We start from the raw sequence: 21,925 nt of genomic DNA on the forward strand, positions 1-21,925 counted from the left end.
AATGGTCTCTTCACTGGGATATTTCTAGCCTTACTTCCTAACTGATAAAAGTAAAAGTCTCTGTAGGCTTTTTTCTTACAGAATTCTCAAGTCCATTATTATCCTTTCTTATTTCTTCCACTTCTGCACTGAATAAAACTTACCCATAATAGTATTTCGCCACTGTGATATCAACTCTCATCAATAATGTGCTAACTTACATATTTATGCTCTGTCTTCTCCAAAAAGTCATGAAATGTCAAGATCAACTTTGGTAGGATAAGAGTTATTGACTGTTTGTCATTTTTAAATTGATCATTTGTGTACATTTATTTCTATAAAATTAATTAGAAATTAAACTCTGATAAGAGTGTTAAAAAAGTACATAATCAAACTATTAGGCTTCATTATTCAATATAAATCCATATTTGTTAAATCATAGAATAACACTATCTGTGGGAGTGAATATTTCATAATTATAACATTTAATGTTTCATTTAAAATATTACTAATTAAAGGAAAATTAAAATTGCTTATACCCTTTCATTTTCTTTAATTATTATTAGATAGTAAACTGTCAAAACCTTTGTTTATGTACCTTTTTCAGTTTGATAACTCCTTCTTGTGTATCCTCATCTGTGACGATGTCAAACAAATTCCCTCCATCTCCGGGAACAATATTGTACTCAATTTCCGCATTTTGTCCAAAATCAGGATCCACAGCTCTTATTCTTCCAATAGCTGAGCCAACAGGAGAAGATTCAGGAACTTTCAGATGGAAGATGCCTGATAAAATATATGTAATTTGCATTGACAGTGAACTAGTAAAGAAAGATTATCAGGTTTGAAAAATGTAGACTGCACAAAGTAAATCAAATTCGGAACATTATAGAGCAAAATGAAAAGGCAATTTGCTGTTAAGGATTATGATTATATGTAATAACTTCATTTTCACTTCAGTAGACCTGCTTTTGATTTTTAAATGGGTATTATAAATAATAGAGTGTGCTATATTAAAATTACTATATGGAAATATTTTAATATGATTGATATCAAAGTATACCTTATATGTGAGGGTAAAAGTCTTCATAATTGTTACAAAAGTAATCAATACCAATAAAATAGAATCTAAAACACAACGAAAATATATATAATTAATAAATAGATGATAAATAGATAAAAGATAGATGGATAGTTATTTATGAATGTGAAGGTTATGTATCCAGAAAGTAATCATTACAATGACTGAATGTATCTTACAATGAACTGAAATGATAAGCTGTACACTAATACAAAATTCTACCTCGATGAATTTAAATAAAGCATATTGGAGACAAAGATTGAGCTCATTTTTTTAAAGAGGGAGAGAGAGAGAGAGAGAAATAGAGAGAGAGAGATAATTTTTTTTAATATTTATTTTTTAGTTTTCAGCTGACACATCTTTATTCGTATGTGGTGCATCGAACCCAGAGCCATGCGCATGCCAGGCGTCAGCTCATTTTTAATACATATTAACTCGGCATATTTTCTAATATTTAAACTGAGTACATAAAGTTTGACTCCCCAATTTTTTTTCTTTTTCTCATTAAAGGAGAAAAAATTAAAATGATCATTTTTACCACCAAATGGAATACTTACATTACATGAAATAAGTACTGGATCAGAAAAAATGAAAACAAAAGAATACTTATCTGTGGAAAATATTCCAAGACTATGAAAAATAGTAGAGGTAATTTAAAACCTTGTCAAAAATTTAAAGTGTGAGATGAAGAAAATAAGTAGGACATATTATTTTTTGAACATCTCATCAAAGTGAATATTAATGGGTTAAACAATAATATTCAAATCAAAGTTAAAAAAAAGAAAAGAAAAGGAGGAAATTAAAAATGCAGATGCTAAAGTGAATGAAGAAGTTCAATATTTTAATTTTGATACTGGAATTCCAGTTTCAAATTCTATAAATAAATTTTGAATGTCACTTTCCCATGGACAAACCAAGTGCAGTGATTAAGTTATTTTAGAATTCTAGTACATACGTGGATATTGAGTTATAAAGGCACTCAAGACTTTTCTTGCATGGTGAAGTTCACTCAACAAATTACTTTTAAAAATTATAATTATTTGCTTCAAGATGGCATCAAAAATTATTAATCATACCTGTTTGTAAATTAAGTCACTTCATTTTTCATTACCAATTATTTTTATAGAATATATAATTATTTCACAATCAGTTGCCAAACTTGGTAATCTCATCAGCCCTGGTAACAGTTAAATCTTGCCAGCTACCCTCTACCTCCCAAATATTTCCCACTTTTTTTTCTTGTAAATTATGTTGAAATCTGACTTATTTTAACTGACATCGAAAGACCATCACCTCAATAGAACACACATTCCGTCTTAAGAGGGCTAAATATCCACCTATACCTTGTTTATTTGATACACAAGAAAAAAGGTATATATATTTGGGGTTGGTACCAGATATTGAATTCAGGGCACTCAACCACTTAGCCACATCCTCAGCCCTATTTTGTATTTTATTTAGAGACAAGGTCTCACCAAGTTGGTAAGCACCTTGCTTTTGCTGAGGCTGACTTTGAACTTGCAATGATCCTACCTCAGTCTCCTGAGCTGCTGGGATTACAGGCATGAGCCACTGTGTCCCGCTAGAAGGTATAGTTTATAGTGACCTAAAATAATTGTGTATAAGTAATTAATTGTTTAGTATTATACATGTAAGATGACTTTCTAAAAGAATACACTATACAGTTTAAATAAGTAAATATACAATACAAACAAAAGATAATAAAACTTTCTAGTGACGATGTTGGAGCATTAATATAGACTTTATGAAGGAATCCTATTTAATGAAAATCATAGTAATTGATCAAAGTAGCCATTTCTCATAAACTAGTATTGTTTTCATTAGGTTTTATTTGCCAAACAACACAGTTGCTGCCAGATGTTCAATGTTCACTAAATTTTAAGCAGGGTTTGAAACCTAGACCACCAGATCAAATAAAAAAATCAAAAATGAAAGGATTAAATGTTTCCCAATTGTCTCCAAGAAGGATAAAGTGGGAAGTGGGACATTCAAGGGCAATCTGTCTTTTATCAAATAGTGACGAGTACCTAGTAGAAATTAATGTGACCATTGCCACCTACATTCTTCAGATCACAAATATTTCTCAATAAGTACAGAATTGAGGGACTCCTGAGTTTTGAGTAAGCATGAAGATGCTTGAATTTATTTTTAGTGTGGCAGTAAGGCATGGGGCATAGTCACTCAAGTTTTACTCAACTTCTCAGAGAGAAATTTCAGAGAAAAGGAACCGAGCATAGAATATATGAGATATTTTTCACTTCCTTTTTAAATTTTTAATGTCTATTAAATGGAAATATGATTTATTAGGAAGTGAGTCTACAACATTTGATTCTCACTGTGTGATTGGGATAAAAATCAGAAGAATCAATAAAAGCCTTAAATTGACAGTATGATTAGTCACAGTCCAATCTCATGGTCCATCAGTGTTAGAGGCTTAAATTTTTTGCTGAAAAAATAGAGAAATGGAGGTTTAAGTTGAATGAGTACTATAAATCTCCCTCTATTAGGATATTTAGTTAGGAAATGTATTGTTAAACATTACAAAGTAAAAGGCTAAAAATTGAGAGCAACAGCATGTTGGGTTGGTGAGGATACCTCCCTGAGGAGTGCAGGGCAGGTGTTGGATGATATCTTTAGGAAAATAGGAGTATATAAAGAGCATAGGGTATTTCTTCAGATACCTTCCAATATATTCAGTGAGAGCAGCTTCAAGTTGCGTATTAGATTTCATAAGGTAGCTTTTCATTTGAAAAGTATAGAAGCAAAAATAAATAAATTGTATATCGAGAAAAATAATAAAGCTTAGAGTCATGTCTACTGGATAATGGTTAGTGAGTATGGAAAGTCTAGCCAGAACTGAAACCCTCTATTGTGAGAAAAAGCATTTTAAACTTTGAAGGGTACCAAGTAATGCAGACTAGAGATGAAATAACCCCCCTTGAAGACACTATGCCAAGATATGAATTTTATGCTTTAAAAAAGAGCACTTTATGAGGCCATTAACAATAAATGTGAAGATAGCTATCCTTTGTAGTACTCTGTCAATATAAATTATAAGTTATCTAAGCAGTTCTTTTTGAAAATTGTCATCTCAGAGCATTCTCACAAATTTCATTAATATTTAATGGCTTTGGAAAACTTGTGATAAATTCAGAGTTGCATTGTCCATATATGGTTGATGTAACAGCATTTGACTAATCTGTATCCCTTAAAATTAAGACATAATAGAGTAAAGAAATTATTTATCACTTACATTTCTTCTGTGCATTGGGGTTTTAGTGCATGTAAAACTCAAATACACAGACAGTGGATTTTCTGTTCTTTACATAACAGACATATATTTCAATAAGATGAAAGATGTGCATGTTCATTAAGACAAGCATTGCTCTGTAAAATACTGCAGCTGGTAATAGAGGCTACAGAGTATGGAAAAAGTCAGAGAAGCTGTGCATTAGTCATGTCAGATTGTTTAGGTTCTGTCGGTTTATTTTCAATGACTTGACATATTATCATTTCTAGAATCTCAACAGCAATAAAGCTGGGGTCATTCAGATTAATTCAGAACTCTGAAGTAATCTTCAACTGTGCCAAAGTTGAATAGTTTATGATGTACTATGAAATTATACTGTCATCATCTTCTGGGTGTCCTACTTTTGATGTATATGAAACATCTTAATGGCACTACCTGTACAACACAGATTAAGAAATAAAACAGATGACAAGAGATTGTACACACAGTAAAATATATATTTACATATTCATCGAATGCACAAATGATGCTTTCCCCAAATCCCTTGGGAAAGAAGAAATATTACAGGTAATGATCTAAAGTGGAATTTTAGTGATCAAATTTATATATTTTCCTTCAATTTTTCCCTTTTAGAAAATTCAGAAGCATTAACGAAACTATCAAGAGAGATATATTTACTTAAAAGAATATAAATAATGTTTTAATTTACTGAGAAAATATAAGATATAACCAAATATATTAAATGAATGAACAAATTATAAATATCATGAAAACCTTCAGCAATGTGAAAATTTTTTAAAAATATGAAATAAATTGTTACAAATTTACTTTTGAAATACATTTTATATTTAAAGCAATGTCTTCAGATAACAAAAAAAATTGTGTAAGAGCTCAACATTCAACTATTTATAAAGATCATTTATATATGACAGGTAATAATTGGTGCTTAAAAATACTAGAAGTTCATTGGATTAGATTAATGAGAATGAAGGGAAGGGAGAGATGGGAATAGGAAAGACCACAGAATAATTTGGACATAACTTTCCTATGTTCTTATATGAATATACAACCACTATAACTACACATTGGAAACCAAAAAAATGGGAAGTTATACTCCATGTATGTATAATATGTCAAAATATATTTTACTGTCATGTATAACTAAAAAGAACAAATAAAAAATTTAAATACTAGAATGCTAGAAATATGAAATGTTTAAGAATAAATTGATAAGAATTATTAAACATTTTAAGAACTCAAAACTGTATCCTTGAGCCCACCTAAATAATTATACTATTTTTTTAAAAGTTTACATTTATTATTCAGAATGTGTATATGCATATACATACACAATCACCTAACTGTAGATTACATAATTAGATTTAGACATAGAATTGTTTAAAGAATGATCCTGTATGCTTTTTCCTTGAAATGCCATCTAATTGCACCTAATTGCATATGATTTGATTTCTTAAGCAAATGTAATAATACACAAATAATGTAGTATGTAAAGAACATACCAAGAGAAAGCAAACAACATCTTTGTAAATAAAAAAAAAAAGAAGAAATTTATAGAAACTTTACCTATATCTCTGTGATCTTGGGCAAAATATTTAGTGATTCTTTTGTTTGTAAGATTGGTGTAATAATAATTTTGATTCACTGTGTAGATTTATTTTCAAAAATTCACTGGTACAATAGTAAATAAAATTTAGTATTATATATATATACATATATATAATATAATATAATTTATATTATCCATTACTACTAATTAAAGTTGAAATAATATTTTTATTGATAATGTCCCCATGAATATGCATTATAATATTTTTTCTATATGAATAACAATAAGAAAGAGAAAGCTGCATATAAATGTGTGAGAATGAAAGTGAGAGAATGCTGAAAAATTATTTTAAATTTTACTGAAATATTTATTTTCTTGTTCTGAAAATTGGAGAATTCAGGAATAACAAAATATTTTGATAGTTTAGTAATATTTTATGTCCTCTGTCTTCAAAATCCTAAAGCAGTTTTTTAATTAAAAAAAATAAAGTCCACAAAAAAAGACCTTTCTGATGACAAAATTGAATTCAAGCTGGTCTTTAACCAAACACATTAAACATCTGTAAATAGGACCTCAGAAATGACAAATCTATCCCTACTCATTCTCAGAATGTCTATGAGACCAGTGACAATAAATGTGAAGAGAACTAGCGTTCATTCTACTCTACTGATATAAGTTTTCTAAAAAAGTTTTGAAATTTTTCATCTTAAATATGCTCACAAACTTATCATTACCTAAAGCCATTGAGAAACTTGTATCAATTGAAAGAGAAGCATTTTCTAGCAATGATTGACTTAATAAAAGTGCAGGCTGAACACGTTTTAAAATGTCAAGGATTGGGCACCAACAACTTAACTATTTTAGTTAAATTATTTCCCCTTTAAAATACAATAGTAGAAAAAAAATAAAGGAAATTCAAAGAACTCAGAAGAGGAAAGGAAAACAAAATGTTTGTAAAATCGAGTGCAAGTTAGAAATGCTTATATCTAATACAATCTCAGTTCTCAAAAACTAAAAGAGAAAAGAGTGTTTACAAATGTTCTAAATGTCCCTTCTAAATTGTACATACATGTACATGAATTGCTAAGTATATATCTAAAATTAATGGATTAAGTTTTATAAATTCTATGTAATGATAGCAATAAATCTTTTCTAAGAGTGATAAGAACTCATCCATCTACAACTTCTGGTTCTATGCAAATAAAACAATATAGGGCCAGATGTAAATCATATTTATATAGTAAGTTAATTACTTAGCATGCCTATAATTCAGGTAAGAGATTAGGTCCAACTGCAGCTTCTAGTAGCTTTGTCCACAGGATGATGAAGACAATATAAAAATGGATAAACAGATTTTTTATAGTTTTGTCTTTTTTCAGAATTCAATAATTTTCTTTTGAATGATTACATAAGAGCATAAATTTGTACATATTTATGAAGTTCCCCATCTTACTTTTAAAAATATGTATATATTGTGTAATGTTCAAATGAGTTTAAACATACATAGGAGTGTTAACAATTTAGTGTCATTGAAGAATTTAATTGAAAAATCACAAATATTAATCTAGCATGGCAACCTCAAAGGTCTGAAGCAATGTTTATAATTCTATTCCATGTGTGATATTTAGACTGAGAGTCTGAACTGAGCCAGCTTGATATTGGGTCTGTGAGGTCATCTAATAGGAAACAATCCACAGAACCATCAATCCATAGAATCAATCCACAGAAAGAACCACATGAAAAAGCTAATAGGCTAAGAATTTCCTGCCTTATAATTTTCTTTGTTCAGCTACTCCCACTGTGATCTATCAACTCCAATATCAGAAGGACCACTGGTATATTAATCTGTATAGATTCTCATCTTGTTCCTGTCCTTTCCATATCCACTTGAAAAGCCTGATTTATCATTTCAATAAAATATTAACCTGTGGCCTACATATATTTCCAATGCCCCCCACCTTTTTTGTACCAGGGATTGAACTCAGGGATGCTTAAACATTGAGCCACATCCCCAGCCCTTTATCATATTTCATTTAGCGACAGGGTCTTGCTGAGTTGCTCAGGGTCTTGCTAAATTGCTGAGGCTGGATTTGAACTTGTGATTCCCCTGCCTCAGCCTCCCAAGCTGCTGGCATTACAGGGGTAAGCCACCGTGCCTGGTTCTGACATTCTTTTATTACTATATCTGACAAAAGCCAACCCTTAATAGTCATAATTAATCTTCTAAAGAGGAGAGACATATGACTAAGAAAAAACAAGAAAGACAGCTAGATATTGGTTTAAATTATGATCATTAACCTCGAATTCACCTTCCTCATTGCTTGCAAAGTATGCAGATGCTAAAGTAACTACCGTTCTCTTTTCATTTCTATTTTAAACCAATTCACTCTCCAAAAACTCAGCTTTACTAACTTCACTAATTCTTTTCCCAGATAAAGACTGTGAACTGTATTTCACAGAATGAAATTAGAATGGTGTTATGTAGATTTTTCACTTTCCCAAACCTGCAAACAATCCCTCACTAATATTCCTGTTATTGGAATAGGTACAGCATGCTCCTTTTTCTCCTTCTGCCCCTCTCCATTTCCTCAGTGAATGTCTTCCCTTGGATGAAAACAATGTTGAGCCATAACATCATCTGCAGCAGTAACTACAATATTGTGGTCAGTTTTTTGTTCCCCATTAGTTCTCCAAGGTATTACTACTCCCCAACTGTAGGACACAGCAAAGCTAGGGGTTTGGTGTGTCCTTGTTTTAAGGTATAGTTTTGCTTCTCCAGGTCTGATTTATCTGAATGGCAATGAGTGAAGGGCTCTTGGAAGCATCTCATCCTGCAACCCCCAAGAGCAAGGAATTGCCTCTACTTTGATAGAACACTGCCTCACCCTCCAGATCCCTCAGTGATGCACTCCACACACAGATTCTCAATTAGAGGAAATCTCCTTTGTAGGACTTAAAATGACTCTTGGGTATTTTTCCCTTCTGCAGCCACATCTTTACCCTTCCTTTTGTTATCATGTAATTATTTTTACAAACAGCTTTCCTTGGGTACTTCAACATTCTTAAACATATGGCAAACACTATCCCAAGGAATTGCTCCCTGTCTGGGAAAATAACAGCAGCCATTGTGATCTGCCCTGGTTGCCGGGGAGGCTCTTCTCCACATACCTGAGGCCAGGCAAAGAGCAACCACACTCCTTACTTTGATTATATGGGGACTCTTCATCACTCTCTCAAAGAATACCTCTGCATAAACTTTTTCTATTATTCCCCCATACTCTATAAAAAGTGTTTTTTTAAAAAAAAATCACAAAATATCTTGTTCTGACTAATGACTCAAACAGTCTTAAATGCATCCTGACATTTTCATTTTAAATTCTACATTTGACTTGGGACAATAGTTGGCTAGTTGATATTCACTGCATTTTAGCATCATGGTAAAAACTTCAATAATAAACTTTTATTACATCTGTAAGCATCCCCCTCCAGATTTTTAGCCAATTTCAATTGAGATATCCTTCATCTTCCCTTCTTACTATTGAACTCCAGCAATATGCAAATACTGGTACAATTTATCACACAGTCTGTTTTCTCAATCAATATTCTTCTTAACTGAGATATTCCCAAGAATAGACAGTGTTTATATTTGATTATTTCACAAAGTTTTTCTTTTGCTACAAACTGAATCCAGGCACTCTTTTAATTATTGTCCCCTTTTTAACATAATTTCTCCTTGATTGTCACTGTGACCTATTTCTACCTAACAAGCAAGCCACATGTAGACTTAGGCTGGTTTTTGAAGCCACTATTCTGTTAAAGATTTCCTCTGATATTGCCAGTTTTATTTCTTTGTCATTAAATTCTTAACAATTTTTCTGCATCATTCAACCCTCTTGATCATTCCCTCTTTTTTGAAGCACACTTCTAACACTTTTTACACTCTCTATATAGAGTTCTGGTTTTTCCCACTTCACAGCTGTCCCCTCCCCAATGCCCTTTGTTATGTCCTCAAGATCAGATAAAATTCCTGCTGCATGTTAGCATCATATGGAAAGATTTGGATACAATGCTGCAGCCCAAGAATAACCCAAAGAGGAGTTACCTTAGTGGTTCTGTGTTTAGACCTGAATAACAGGATTTTTTACACTCCTTCAGGTTCTATTGACAATCATGGTCAAGAGCCATTGTCTACAGCCGCCCCTTTGATTTTTCTCTTCTAGTTAATTTCATCTATCCTCTTGACTTCATTTACTATCTTCACACTATTTTTTTTATATTTTAAATTTCTCTATATACAACTTCTGAGTTTCATACTTGGCAAAACATTATGATGTTCCAAAACTTCAAGGCATCAATCTTGATGTATTCCACATAGAGCCTATAGGATTGCCATGTCCCCCAAAAGATTTCTAATATGCATTGTCTCAGCAAGTAGTATTTCTCCAGTTCCATAAATTAAAATCCTCCATTGATAGAAAATAAATACTACCAATTTTTATCCAATAAAATTGTTTAAATCTATACACATATTATCATTTTCGCAACTACCATAGTCTTCACTAGCAGAGATCTCACACATAATTCTTCTCTGTATTACTATTATTGTGTGCTAACTGAATCTCCCGTAGTACTTCTCTCTGAGGTACCTGCAATGCTTCCTCATGCTCTTCTGCAAAAAGAGACAGGGTCATGTCTATCATTCACAGGGAGTGAGTACACTATTTTCTGTCAGAAATAACATGGAATAAATGTATAAAGCTTTTAGAAAGTCCATGGACATGAATATGGAAGAAAGAAAGACATTTTTAAATAGATATTACCCTTCAAGGAGAATAAACATTTTTCGGAATCATTTCTAAACTGCTTTACATTTTGTAGCATGTTTCTAAAATCTTTCCCATCATTAAATATTTTTATCATCACATTAGAACTATGATGTCTAATAATTCCCATTCATACCCTGGTAGGGTATGACTATGAACATACATATTGAGTAGGAAGGGAATGCAGGTATAAGCCCTGAGTTTTAGTGTTTGTCAACTTCTATGGCATAAGAACTCCCACCATAGCCAATTTCAAGTCAACAATGTGTCATCATTGAACACAGTCCTGGGAGATGTGCCCTATGAGCTCAGATAATCTGTTCAACACCTGTTTCAGGTGTTCTAGGTTATGAGAAGGACCATTCAAGTGGCAACTCTGACCCATAGAATGATTACTTTATTTGGTTCGTCCACATGATCTCATTTTATTACCTGAAATCAATTAAACTGAAGCAATATTTTGTTAGTAAGCAAGCTTTTAAAATACAAATAACTCAAAATTAATACTTTCAGCCATATTGAAGCATGTACATTTCAATAATGTGTGACTTAGTGGGTTAGGCATAAGCAGGAGGGTTTCTATTTTCAAAGTTTAAAGAGCACAGTCAGTGAAAATATGGAGAAAAAGATCGTTAGGAGATATAAAAAGATTCAAAAGGGGATGAGGCTTTAAAGATAAAATTAATTTATTTCTACACTCTTTCTATGCCTGTAGTGCAAAAAAAGAAGGAAAACTGACTACAGTTTTTTCTAGACTTCTGATTCTCCTTTCATTTTTACAAAGTACCTCATATGCAAGTATAAATTTTTACATCTAATACTGCAGTTATAGTAACTACAGTTTCAATAAACATTATCTATATTTCCCTACAAATCTAATTGTCCTTTATAAATTTTTTTCAAAAAATTGCATTGGAATTTCAACAGCCCATTTATATTAATTATTATCAGAATAAAAATCTCTTTCACATTCTATAAAATATATATATATATATATATATATATATATATATATATATATATATATATATTCGATACATATGAATTATATACTCACTATTCCTGTTACATGGTAATAAACATGATGTAGATCTTGGCAAGAGTTCACATCCTTTCAAGTGCATCAATAACTTTCCATTGTTCATTCATCTTAACAGAGTGCATTTAATATTCCCTTAAATCCTCCATTAAATATGTAAACATTTCTTTTAGTTGACTTTATCCCTATAATTTCTGATTAATCTAATAAGATATAGCACATTAAGAATTCTAACATATATTGTCAGATAACTTTATCAAAATATTCCACAAAAATAATACAAATTTTCTTATGATTTAGAAAAAAATTGAGCATCTTTAAACTAAGAGCCTATATGGGCATGGTGGCACATGCTTGTAATCCCAGCCTTTCAGGAGGCTGAGGTAGGAGCATCACGAGTTCAAAGTCACCCTCAGCAAATTTAGGAGGCCCTAAGAAATTTAGCAAGACTCTGTCTCAATATAAAAATAAATAAATAAATAAAAATAGCCAAGGACATGTCTCAGTGGTTGTTTGCCATTGGGTTCAATTCCTGGTACCAAAAATAAGCAAACTAACAAACTTTTAATAAATATTTAGACTTTCAGGACTGGGGTTGTGGCTCAGTGGTAAAGCACATGCCTTGAACCTGTGAGGCACTGGGTTTGATCCTCAGCACCACATAAAAACAAATAAAAATAAAGATATATATATATATATATATATATATATATATATATATATATATATATATAGATAGATAGATAGATATAGAAATACTTAAAACAAATAAATAAATATTTAGACTTTCAAATTCAGCTGACCTCATCTATTTATTCAAAGGATTAATTACTCATGAATTTCCTTTTGAGACTTTAATAAGGTAATCTGGAAGAGATGAAGTTTTGTAATGGTCTCTCTCATAGCAGAGTTTAGTTTCTTTTAGCCAAAACCAATTCCTTAACTGACAGTCCAACTAGTTGTCTCTTAATTTGATTTCTTAATGGCCATCATACCATCATGAATCATGTGCATATGCACTGGCTTTTCTTTTTTGCTATTGCCTGTATTTGACTGTTGGACTTCCCCTGTTTAGTTGCCAGTGCCTTAATATTTCACAAGCCTATTACTACAAATCTCTTGATGTATAAATATTGACTATCATTTATTTTTCAGGAATGATTTCAATGCATTCTTTGATTTTTTTTCTCTCTCACCCCCTCTCTTTCTCCTACCTTCTTCCCTTCCTTCCCTTTCTGTCTTTTCACTTCCATTTTTTCATAGTTCTATGTATACAAACCTTTAAATAGGATAAATAGGATGTCATGTTTTGCAGTGGTGTAAGTATTTCAGTATAGCTTTGGTTTCCCACTAACACTATTATAAGAATATTATTTCAGGAATCAATGTAGATATCATTTCTTCCAACATTTCCATTGTTCTGTAATGATATGGATTCCCATCCAGTACATTTATATATATTGTGTTCATAAGTTTATCACTGTTTTTATTCCAAGTTGTGTGATTGTCAGTTACTTAAAAAATCTATACTGGTGCTTGAGGAAAGAAATTTAAAAATTTATTCTCTTTATGCAGGTTCAAATAAAAAATTATATTATTTTTGCATTATTCAATTACTTCAACTCATTACTTCAATAAAACTGCAGTTTTAATTATTTTTTCATTGAATGATATATTTTATTACATCTAATATTTGTTAATAAAGTATATTTCTTACATATCAAAATTTTGTTTCCAAGGGTTTTACTATTACACTTGGTTCTGTGTTGCTCTTAATAACAAAACAGTTTCAAAATCCAGTTTCTTTGTCTGTATAGCTCCTAAGACCAATAATAAAGCAAAAATGAAGTAGAGAAATGTGAACCATATGGAGGTGAAGGTAGCTTTAGGATTCTTTCACAACTATGGTTAAAGACTGTCACTAATGTCAGAAATTTAAGTAATAAAGACTTGATCTGCTTTTTTTCATCTTCTCATAACTTCATTTTTCTTTCAAGATTTTTCATATTCTAATGATGAACAGAAAATGATTTCTTTAATTCAGTTATTTTTTTTCTTTTTGTGTGAGAGTTCATGTATCACTTCTTTGCTTATGTATCTTAGAAATATTTCTTTGTGGCTTCGATTTTGAAGAGACTTTTTAAGGATTTTAAAGCCTTTTTCAATGGCCTTTTGCTTTCTCCCCTCCATCAAGTTCATCAAATTAACACAAAAGCCATCTTCCTGCTGAAGTCATTTCATCATTGCTCTTCTTCTTACTTAACTTCCTTTTTGAGTCAAGAAGATCCCCATGTCCTTTCCATTCTGTTATTGAAATATCTCCAGGCTCTGCTTCACTTACTGTTTCTATGGGCTTTCTCTACACTCTTGGATACTTCAGTCCTATTTTATCTAAAAAGCAATAAATGGCATTGCCCTTCTGCAATAATGTAGCATAAATACATAGTGTATACATATTACAACTTTGTAATATTTGTAGCCAACTTACTCCAAGCTCAAAGGCTTTGATTAAGCATATTATGGGGGTGTTATTATGTTTTTGTTTATTTTTTGTGTGTTTGATGAATAAACAGGTCGCCTGCCCTTAGCCAGAATTTCCAGGCAAGATGGGAAGCGAGGTGTAAAAAATGCACTCGAGAGTAACAAGGAAGCTTGTGAAAGGAACTGAGTGATCCTCACCATATCCAGATGAGTAGTACAAGGCCTTCTCTGAACTCAAAGGCCAGGAGATATTCTATTTTATCCTAAAATGTGAATTTTTTTTCTGAGACTGTGTGTATGCTTATGTATATATAACCGCATAAATATCTATGTGCGTATACGTTTATACTCTTGAACTGACCCCATTACTTAAGTAATTTGATTTCATAATATATACTTTAGATCAGCTTGTTAAATGGTTTAGCCACTTAAAATTCATGTAATAGAAATCATTAATATTTTTGTAGCTTACTTACAAATAAAGAACCTCTAGAGATATCCCTGATTGTAATAGATAGGAGCCATATAACTCTCATGCAAAACATTTTTAAAAGAAAATACTTTCTCTTCATATGATTTCAGATAGAGTTCTTTTTGTAGGTATTGGGTTATTTCCACTTCTGATCCAGTATAGTTGGTTTCATTTGTGGACACTTTTCTGGGTTACTTGGAGGATCTTTTTGGGTAAACATAAGCATCAAAAATAAATTTCCACTCTAGAGAGAGAGTTAATTTAAAAATGGAGTACCTGGATGAATCTCTTTTACTTTTTAAACAATATAGCATTGCAATTTTATTTCTGAAACTGAATTATTATAAGAGTTAAGTGAGAAGGAACATCCAAATCATTGTCACACAACAATTTCTATGTTGTGTGAAACATAGTAATTTATTAGTCAATACCATAGTTGTCAACATCATTATCAGACTGAGAAAAGTTGTAAAATCCTGGGGCAATCAATTTTAAATCAACAGTAAAATGACAAACTATTTCCATAAGTTTTATACAAATACATTTGCCATTTATGTTTTCCCATCTCCTTTTATAGAAGAAAATTGATGCAAATGGGGGCTTACTAAGTCATACATGCATATAAATATACACATTGCCATAAAGCACTGTGATAAGTAAATTCTAAAAAATTATGTTGTGCATGTTTAAGCAATGGAAAAAGTATGTCAAATTCATCTGAAGCAAGATTTTTTATCATAACTGCTTAAGAGTCATGAGCAAATATAGCTCGTCTGGGGAATTCTCCTTTAAGTTATTTATGTAGGAAATACATGTTTTCTTGACATTAACATTCAAATAGATATCACTTCACTTCATAATTTTATGTCACATTTGCTGTTTAATTGCTCCATATGAGAAATGTTTCTGGTAAATGAGCACTGGCCTCGAAAGAAATGGTTTTACTGTGTATAAATGTATTCTGTCTTTTCCTCTGAAGAATGTAATTCAAAATGATGTTACACTAAAAAGGTTTTGACACAAAGACATGTAAAACTTCAGGCAGTTGGACTAATTTTTTATTCATGCAAAACATGAAAACCTTCTTCTTTCAAATAATTCAACAATATCTCCCACTTATTATAATGCCAGACAGTGGTTCAAATGTGCATGTAATACAATCATAAAATAATTTGATCACAGTGATCTGCTAGGTAATTTTCTATTGCCTTCTCATTTTTCTCTTTATGAGTATAGACATTTTAATATACGTTATGATTTTTTAGAGGTGCATTTAAAATAATATTGTTTTAGAGTGGCATATAAAGAAAACCAGAGCTTTTATTTTTAATATCATGTTAAATTAGAAGAATTGTGAACTTCAGAGTTTAAAAACTTGTAACTTCAATTCATTGTTGATAACTGAGTATTTATCTCTCTAAGGGTCCATCTTCTTTATAGGCAAAGTGATAAATATTAATCTAATAATGTTAATTTAAGAAAGAAAATAAGACAGTAATCATAAAGTTCATGGAACAGCTTATAAATGCTCTAACAGTTTCAATGCTCTGATCGCTCACATACTTTCTTATTTAATCACCCTTAAAAACACAAATTGAAACTTGAATAAATACCCAACACGCCTATGGACCTATCCAGATTCTTTTACCCCTACATACTATCTAAAGTTATCTTTCTGTTTCAGTGGGATCTAAGCATGGAATTTGTGTCTCCTAACTATATGTAGCTTCTCTTGAATCGAGACTTTCACTGTCTATTTTCCAGGTCTATTGCCCAAACTTCTACAAAATACTCTTCACCCATACCTGTAGGGCATGACTTGCTGCCGGCTTCCCGGTCTTGGGGCCGCACATGTGGCTGGGATGGCTCCTGGCGATCAGCCAGTAGGTGGTGCTGTGGTGGTGACAGAAAAAATAGACCACCTCCAGGATAGGTCCAGGATTCTTCCGACCTGTGGGCAGCTCGTGCCTTCCCTTACAGACCCTGGGAAGGGTGTACACGTGAACTCACTCCACCCCTCTGACCTTTATCCTGATTGGCTCCTGTGCATTATATTAGCTGTGTGTAGTTCCTCAATAAACAAGATCCTGCTTTGACCTGTCTCCCTAGCTTGTCTGATTGTCCTTCGGAAAGGTAGGGCTGGGTGCAGGCGCCTGGGTGCAGGCGGCCAGTCAAGCTTTGCTTTTCTTGGCTCATCCTGGTCGGGGCATGCTTTCCCTATCTCTCCCGCAGGTCAGGAGGAAACCAGGGGCTAAAACCCTGACACCTACCCACTAGTAGGACACCTTTCCACTGGTAGTGGTTTTGAATTTCTGACCTGGAAACACCACTATCACCCATATAAATAAGAATATCACATTTCCCAGAACATATTTGCTACACTATAGATTCCACATGCTTTATATACACAAAACCTGAATTTGAACCCATGTTTAATATCCTACATTTTACAAGCAAACAGAATAATCTCTCAATCTATACTGCTCAATAATCTATCACAGCTTGCCATATTTAAAGCAGACAAAAAAATAAAAACAGAAAGAAAGGAATAAGAAAAGAAAGAACTAAAGGAGAAAAGAAATGAAAAACATGGAAAGCTTTTAGAATTGGAATCATATTCTTTAATGAGATCATATGATAGAGAATCAAATTAATTATTTGTTTCTCCTTTTATTTATTTATTTTTTGTTTCCCTCAATAGAAAAGAAAAAATATTGCTTTAAGGAATTTTGTGTTAGTGCTCATAATGTTATCTAGTAAACTTTGTTATATACTTTCCATGTTCTAAAGTTTGATGTTATCTTTGTAACAAATTCATACATTTTTTAAATTGACAGAAACTATGTATGTTTAGCATGAATCACATGGCATTTTTTAATATGTGTCCTGGTGGAATGGTTCAATTGACTAATCAACATATGCATTAAAATATAATGATTTCTAAATGCCATTCCAAACATTTGGCAATTAGACTTTCTGATTACTAATAAAAAATATATCAATGAAGAAAATGTAGTTTGAAACTATAAAGAAAAAAGTGACAAAACATTCAAATATGAAAACATGTAGCCAAAGCAATAAAACATACAATTATTTAAATATTCTTAGTGCTACAGATTTTAGTAGATGAACTCCCTAATTGTCCTTCTGAAGTGGAAAAAGAAAAATTATTTTGGTTTTTAAACTCTTTAGACAAATAACTACCTGGTGATTTAATCAAATTTCTTATAAAACTATGACTAAAACCATTCAGCATCAATATTCTAACTCTGAGAAACAGAGAAATGATTCCCCAAAATGCACTGGGAAGTGAATAGGTACTGATTGGTGTTAAATGTAATACTGTAACAGAAAACTAGATGAAATACAAGTGAGAAATACTCATTTTCAAAGGGAAACACAGAGTTATAGAGAGGATACAGGTGTGAACCATTCTATTATCAAAAGGAACTGTAGCAATTTTCACCTATTGCAAAACTAAAATGAAATAACTAGTCAGAACTAAAATAATAAAATATCATCAATATTATCCTATGCACAAAAGTATATGAAAATATTTCCATGTGTATAATTACAAAAACGGAGTCACAGAATTATTATGTTAAATATATAATAAAAAATATGATGGTACATGTGTTACAAATATGATGTCTTATATCAGATTATGCATATTTGTGTTACGTCTTAAGTTAATAATGTATCAGGGTAAGATCCCACCCAAACAACTATAAATATTTTGTTTTAGTTAACATTGATTTAATAAGTCTGATTGTTCAATTATTAACTCTATTTTCTATTAAAATAACATGGGACGTGAATTACATTGAAATTATAAATTCTGAAGTCATGCAGTTTTTATCTGTTGACTTATGCTCCCTGAAACCAAAAAATGTCTGGGAAATGATTTTAATTGCTAATGCATTATATGACATTGTAAATCAATAATTTCAAATGGCTCTGCAGATTTTGAGTTAGGGTAAATTACATACTTTTGGGGAAGCGAGGTGGATTGTCATTGACGTCACTGAGGGTGATGTTGACTACTGTTGTTCCAGCCAGTCCTCCTAGTTGTCCTCCCATATCTTTGGCTTGAATGAGAACTTGGTATTGTTCTTTGACTTCTCGATCCATGTTTGGCAAAGCTGTTCTAATAATACCTTAAGGGGGAAATAGTAACAGAAGACAAACATCACAAATTCTGTACTTTCCATAATAAAATAGATTGCAACCACAATAAAATGATTCTATGTAGATTCACTAGCAAAGTTATGCTAGTGAAAAATCATGTGTTATTTAAAAACACCTTAAATGCTCAATACTTAAGATATAATTTAATATATTTTGGAAACAACCCTACAATGAGATACAGAGCAGCAGTGAGGAATTATTAAAAACTACCATATTAGTTCTAAAATGTAATTAAGAACATTAGGTTAAATTTTATTTATACAAATGTGTCTATTTCAAATAAGAATTATTTAAAAAAATGGTAAACATAATCATGTGAAAAAATGTACATGGTCAATTTCTGTTGAGTGTTCACTTTCTAATGATTACCATTTTCTTCTTCACTTTCATTTTCTAGGATAAATATGCCACTTAGTTTTTTTTTAAATTCATGAATAATCTCCTTTGCACATTATATTTTGTCTTTCACATCTCCCTCAGTTACTTTAGCAATAGATTTTTCATTTAGGTATAATTAAGCTTTATAATTGCTGGGGCTTCTGTCTCCTTTGTCACCAGGTCCTCCAGCACCTAGGACAGAGCCCAATATTTGGAAGGAACTCAACAGCTGGTTGACCAAATAAATGACTGTTCGAGTGAATTTATCCATAATTACATTTTTAGTCATAAATTTAATGGTTCATATGCATATTTATACATGATGTTCATTTTCTACTTTTGTGTCCAAATTTAGAACTAATTTATATTTACACTTATTCATAAGGAAGTAAGTAAAAGCTTCCAGCATTCTTTGCCAAAAAAAAAAAAAAAAACATGAATGCATTTTAAACCTAATTCCTATTTGCAGTCAATGGTTTTAGGGTAAGATGGGACAGCCTTTGCCTTCAACCTGTATGGCATTGATAGTGTTGTTTCTTAAGGGAGCAAGTATGAATGACAAAGAGTATCAACAGGAGCACATAGCATTGAAATCACAAACCAAATATGCATCCTCATTTTATCTTTACTTTCTACTTACTATCCAACTACCAAATGCCATTTTGAAGCCAATTCAGATTTAACTGCAATCTGAAATTTCTTTTGACACTTGAAAGAAATAATTATAAAATGACAGCCTTCATTTTGCTACTGATGTTTTATTCAAGAATTGGTACTGACACCATTTTGATTCAATCTGTTTGTCTCCAGCTTAAGATCCTGATGCTTTATTTCCAACTAAATCTTACAACTAAGATTTTTGATCTCTAATTTTTAATGTCTCTGTCCTGCCTACCTTAATCTGTGTGACTTCTTTCTGAATTATGCTTTCTGAAAATTTCAGATAAATTCCTGAGTTTGATTCATATGTTCATATGCTTACTGACTTGTTCTTCTGTTCACTAAGGCCTAGCTTTACACAATTTATTTTGAATATAATAACTACAAATATATATATATATATATATATATATATATATATATATATATATATAATATTTTTATTTGCTTAACTCATTTGTGTTTGAAAATCCCCAATATCAAATTAGAGAGAAAGAAAAGAGAGAGAAGGCAGGAAAGAGAGAAAGGGAAAGCGAATTATGGACTTGTTTCTTTCTGCTTAGTGAAGTGTATAAAAAAGCTATCTACTGAGATGAAGTTAGATCAAAACAATAAGATGCAATTGCAAAGGGGGTAGATACATATAACTCACTTTCAGAATATCTGTTTTTTCCTGTGATCTTTTTTTCCCCTGTGATTTTTAAATTTGTCAAGATGTCCCCATGGCACCTGCCACCCTGCCCTCTTCATCTGCCCTGGGTATGATAGGTGACCTGCCTTCTGCTCCCTGCCCAACTTTGGTACCATGTTGCCTAACTACCTATAAGGTAGTACATTAAAATTTTGGAAGAGCAAGAATATATGTGATGATGAGAATGATGCTCTTACCGCCATCACTTACATTCAAGAACCAACCACGGTTCCACAAAAATAAAATGCAACATTTGCACATTTTTGTAACTTGTAGAAATCTGGGGAATCAGGAAGACTACAATATTGAGCATGAAAAGAGAATTTTTTATTATGTCACTTTTTTTTAAATGCTGAGGAAGAAAATTTCTCTTTCAGGAAATTATTCCTCTTATGGCCACTTGTTTATCAATCAATTAAAAATGAAAACCAATCAAACAAGCAAGAATAGATTACATGGTTTTGATGTAGGAGGACTTTGCAAAGGATTGAGCTGCAGTACTTCCATACCAGACAGCAGGAAGCAGAAGAAAATGCTTCATGCCAACTAAGTTTTCATGTTAGCATCATGTGTCCATCCTATCTACCTTCCTTTTGGTATTTGTATATAGATACAGTGGCTGACTTATAGGAGAGCAGTTAAAAACAAACCCATGAATTTTATAGAACAGTATAAATATTTCACAAAAATGATGCCACTTACTTTAATTCATTCCATATAATTCTAAACTAAATTATATTTATTGGATAAAAGGAGACAGAGCTAATTAATCCTGGGATGATTTGAATATCTTCTAACTGAGGATATTTCTAATATATTAATCAAGACAACTAGAATGGGAAAATATTGTTACATAGTTTCTGCCAATATAAATGGACATATATGATTGAGATAGTTTTACATATTTAAAATAATATAACAAAGAAAAATAGTCTGCAGAGAGTTTATTTTCTTTGGCAATAGTTCCTCAATCTTGATGGATGTCTGATTATTTTATAAAATACAGTAAATGTTCCAAGAATGCCATTTTGAGATGAAAAATAACACGATATTACATAGGAAAAAAATATCACAAACAGCATCTGTGATCATCTAGAATATAATTTTACAGAAGCTATTTTTTGAATGAAGAGGTAAAGTGCAGTACTAAGACATGGGACCACAGATCAGGCAGGCCTTGTACTAAAGTAAACATTTCATTCACCTTTTGTTATTAGAATCGAGGATATAATCTTCTTCTCCTGCTCTTCCTCCCTAACCCATTTTGAGTCACCCCCCTTATATCATTTGATTTT

At 31.7% G+C, this 21,925-nt stretch overlaps 1 protein-coding gene across 4 annotated transcripts in view; it reads right to left on the reverse strand.

Moving 5' to 3' along the window:
- Window positions 1–21,925, reverse strand: part of Cdh12 (cadherin 12) — a 659,985-nt gene that overhangs the window by 62,949 nt on the left and 575,111 nt on the right. For all 4 annotated transcript variants that reach the window (XM_071611883.1, XM_071611880.1, XM_071611881.1 and 1 more), the window contains 2 exons: window positions 18,703–18,870; window positions 578–765 (listed from right to left, as the gene is read on the reverse strand). In XM_071611883.1, coding sequence (XP_071467984.1) covers window positions 578–765; window positions 18,703–18,870 — 356 coding nt within the window. The remainder of the gene's footprint in view (window positions 1–577; window positions 766–18,702; window positions 18,871–21,925) is intronic.

Source organism: Marmota flaviventris, chromosome 5 (genome assembly GCF_047511675.1).
Source record: "Marmota flaviventris isolate mMarFla1 chromosome 5, mMarFla1.hap1, whole genome shotgun sequence".
NCBI classification, from domain to species: Eukaryota; Metazoa; Chordata; class Mammalia; order Rodentia; family Sciuridae; genus Marmota; species Marmota flaviventris.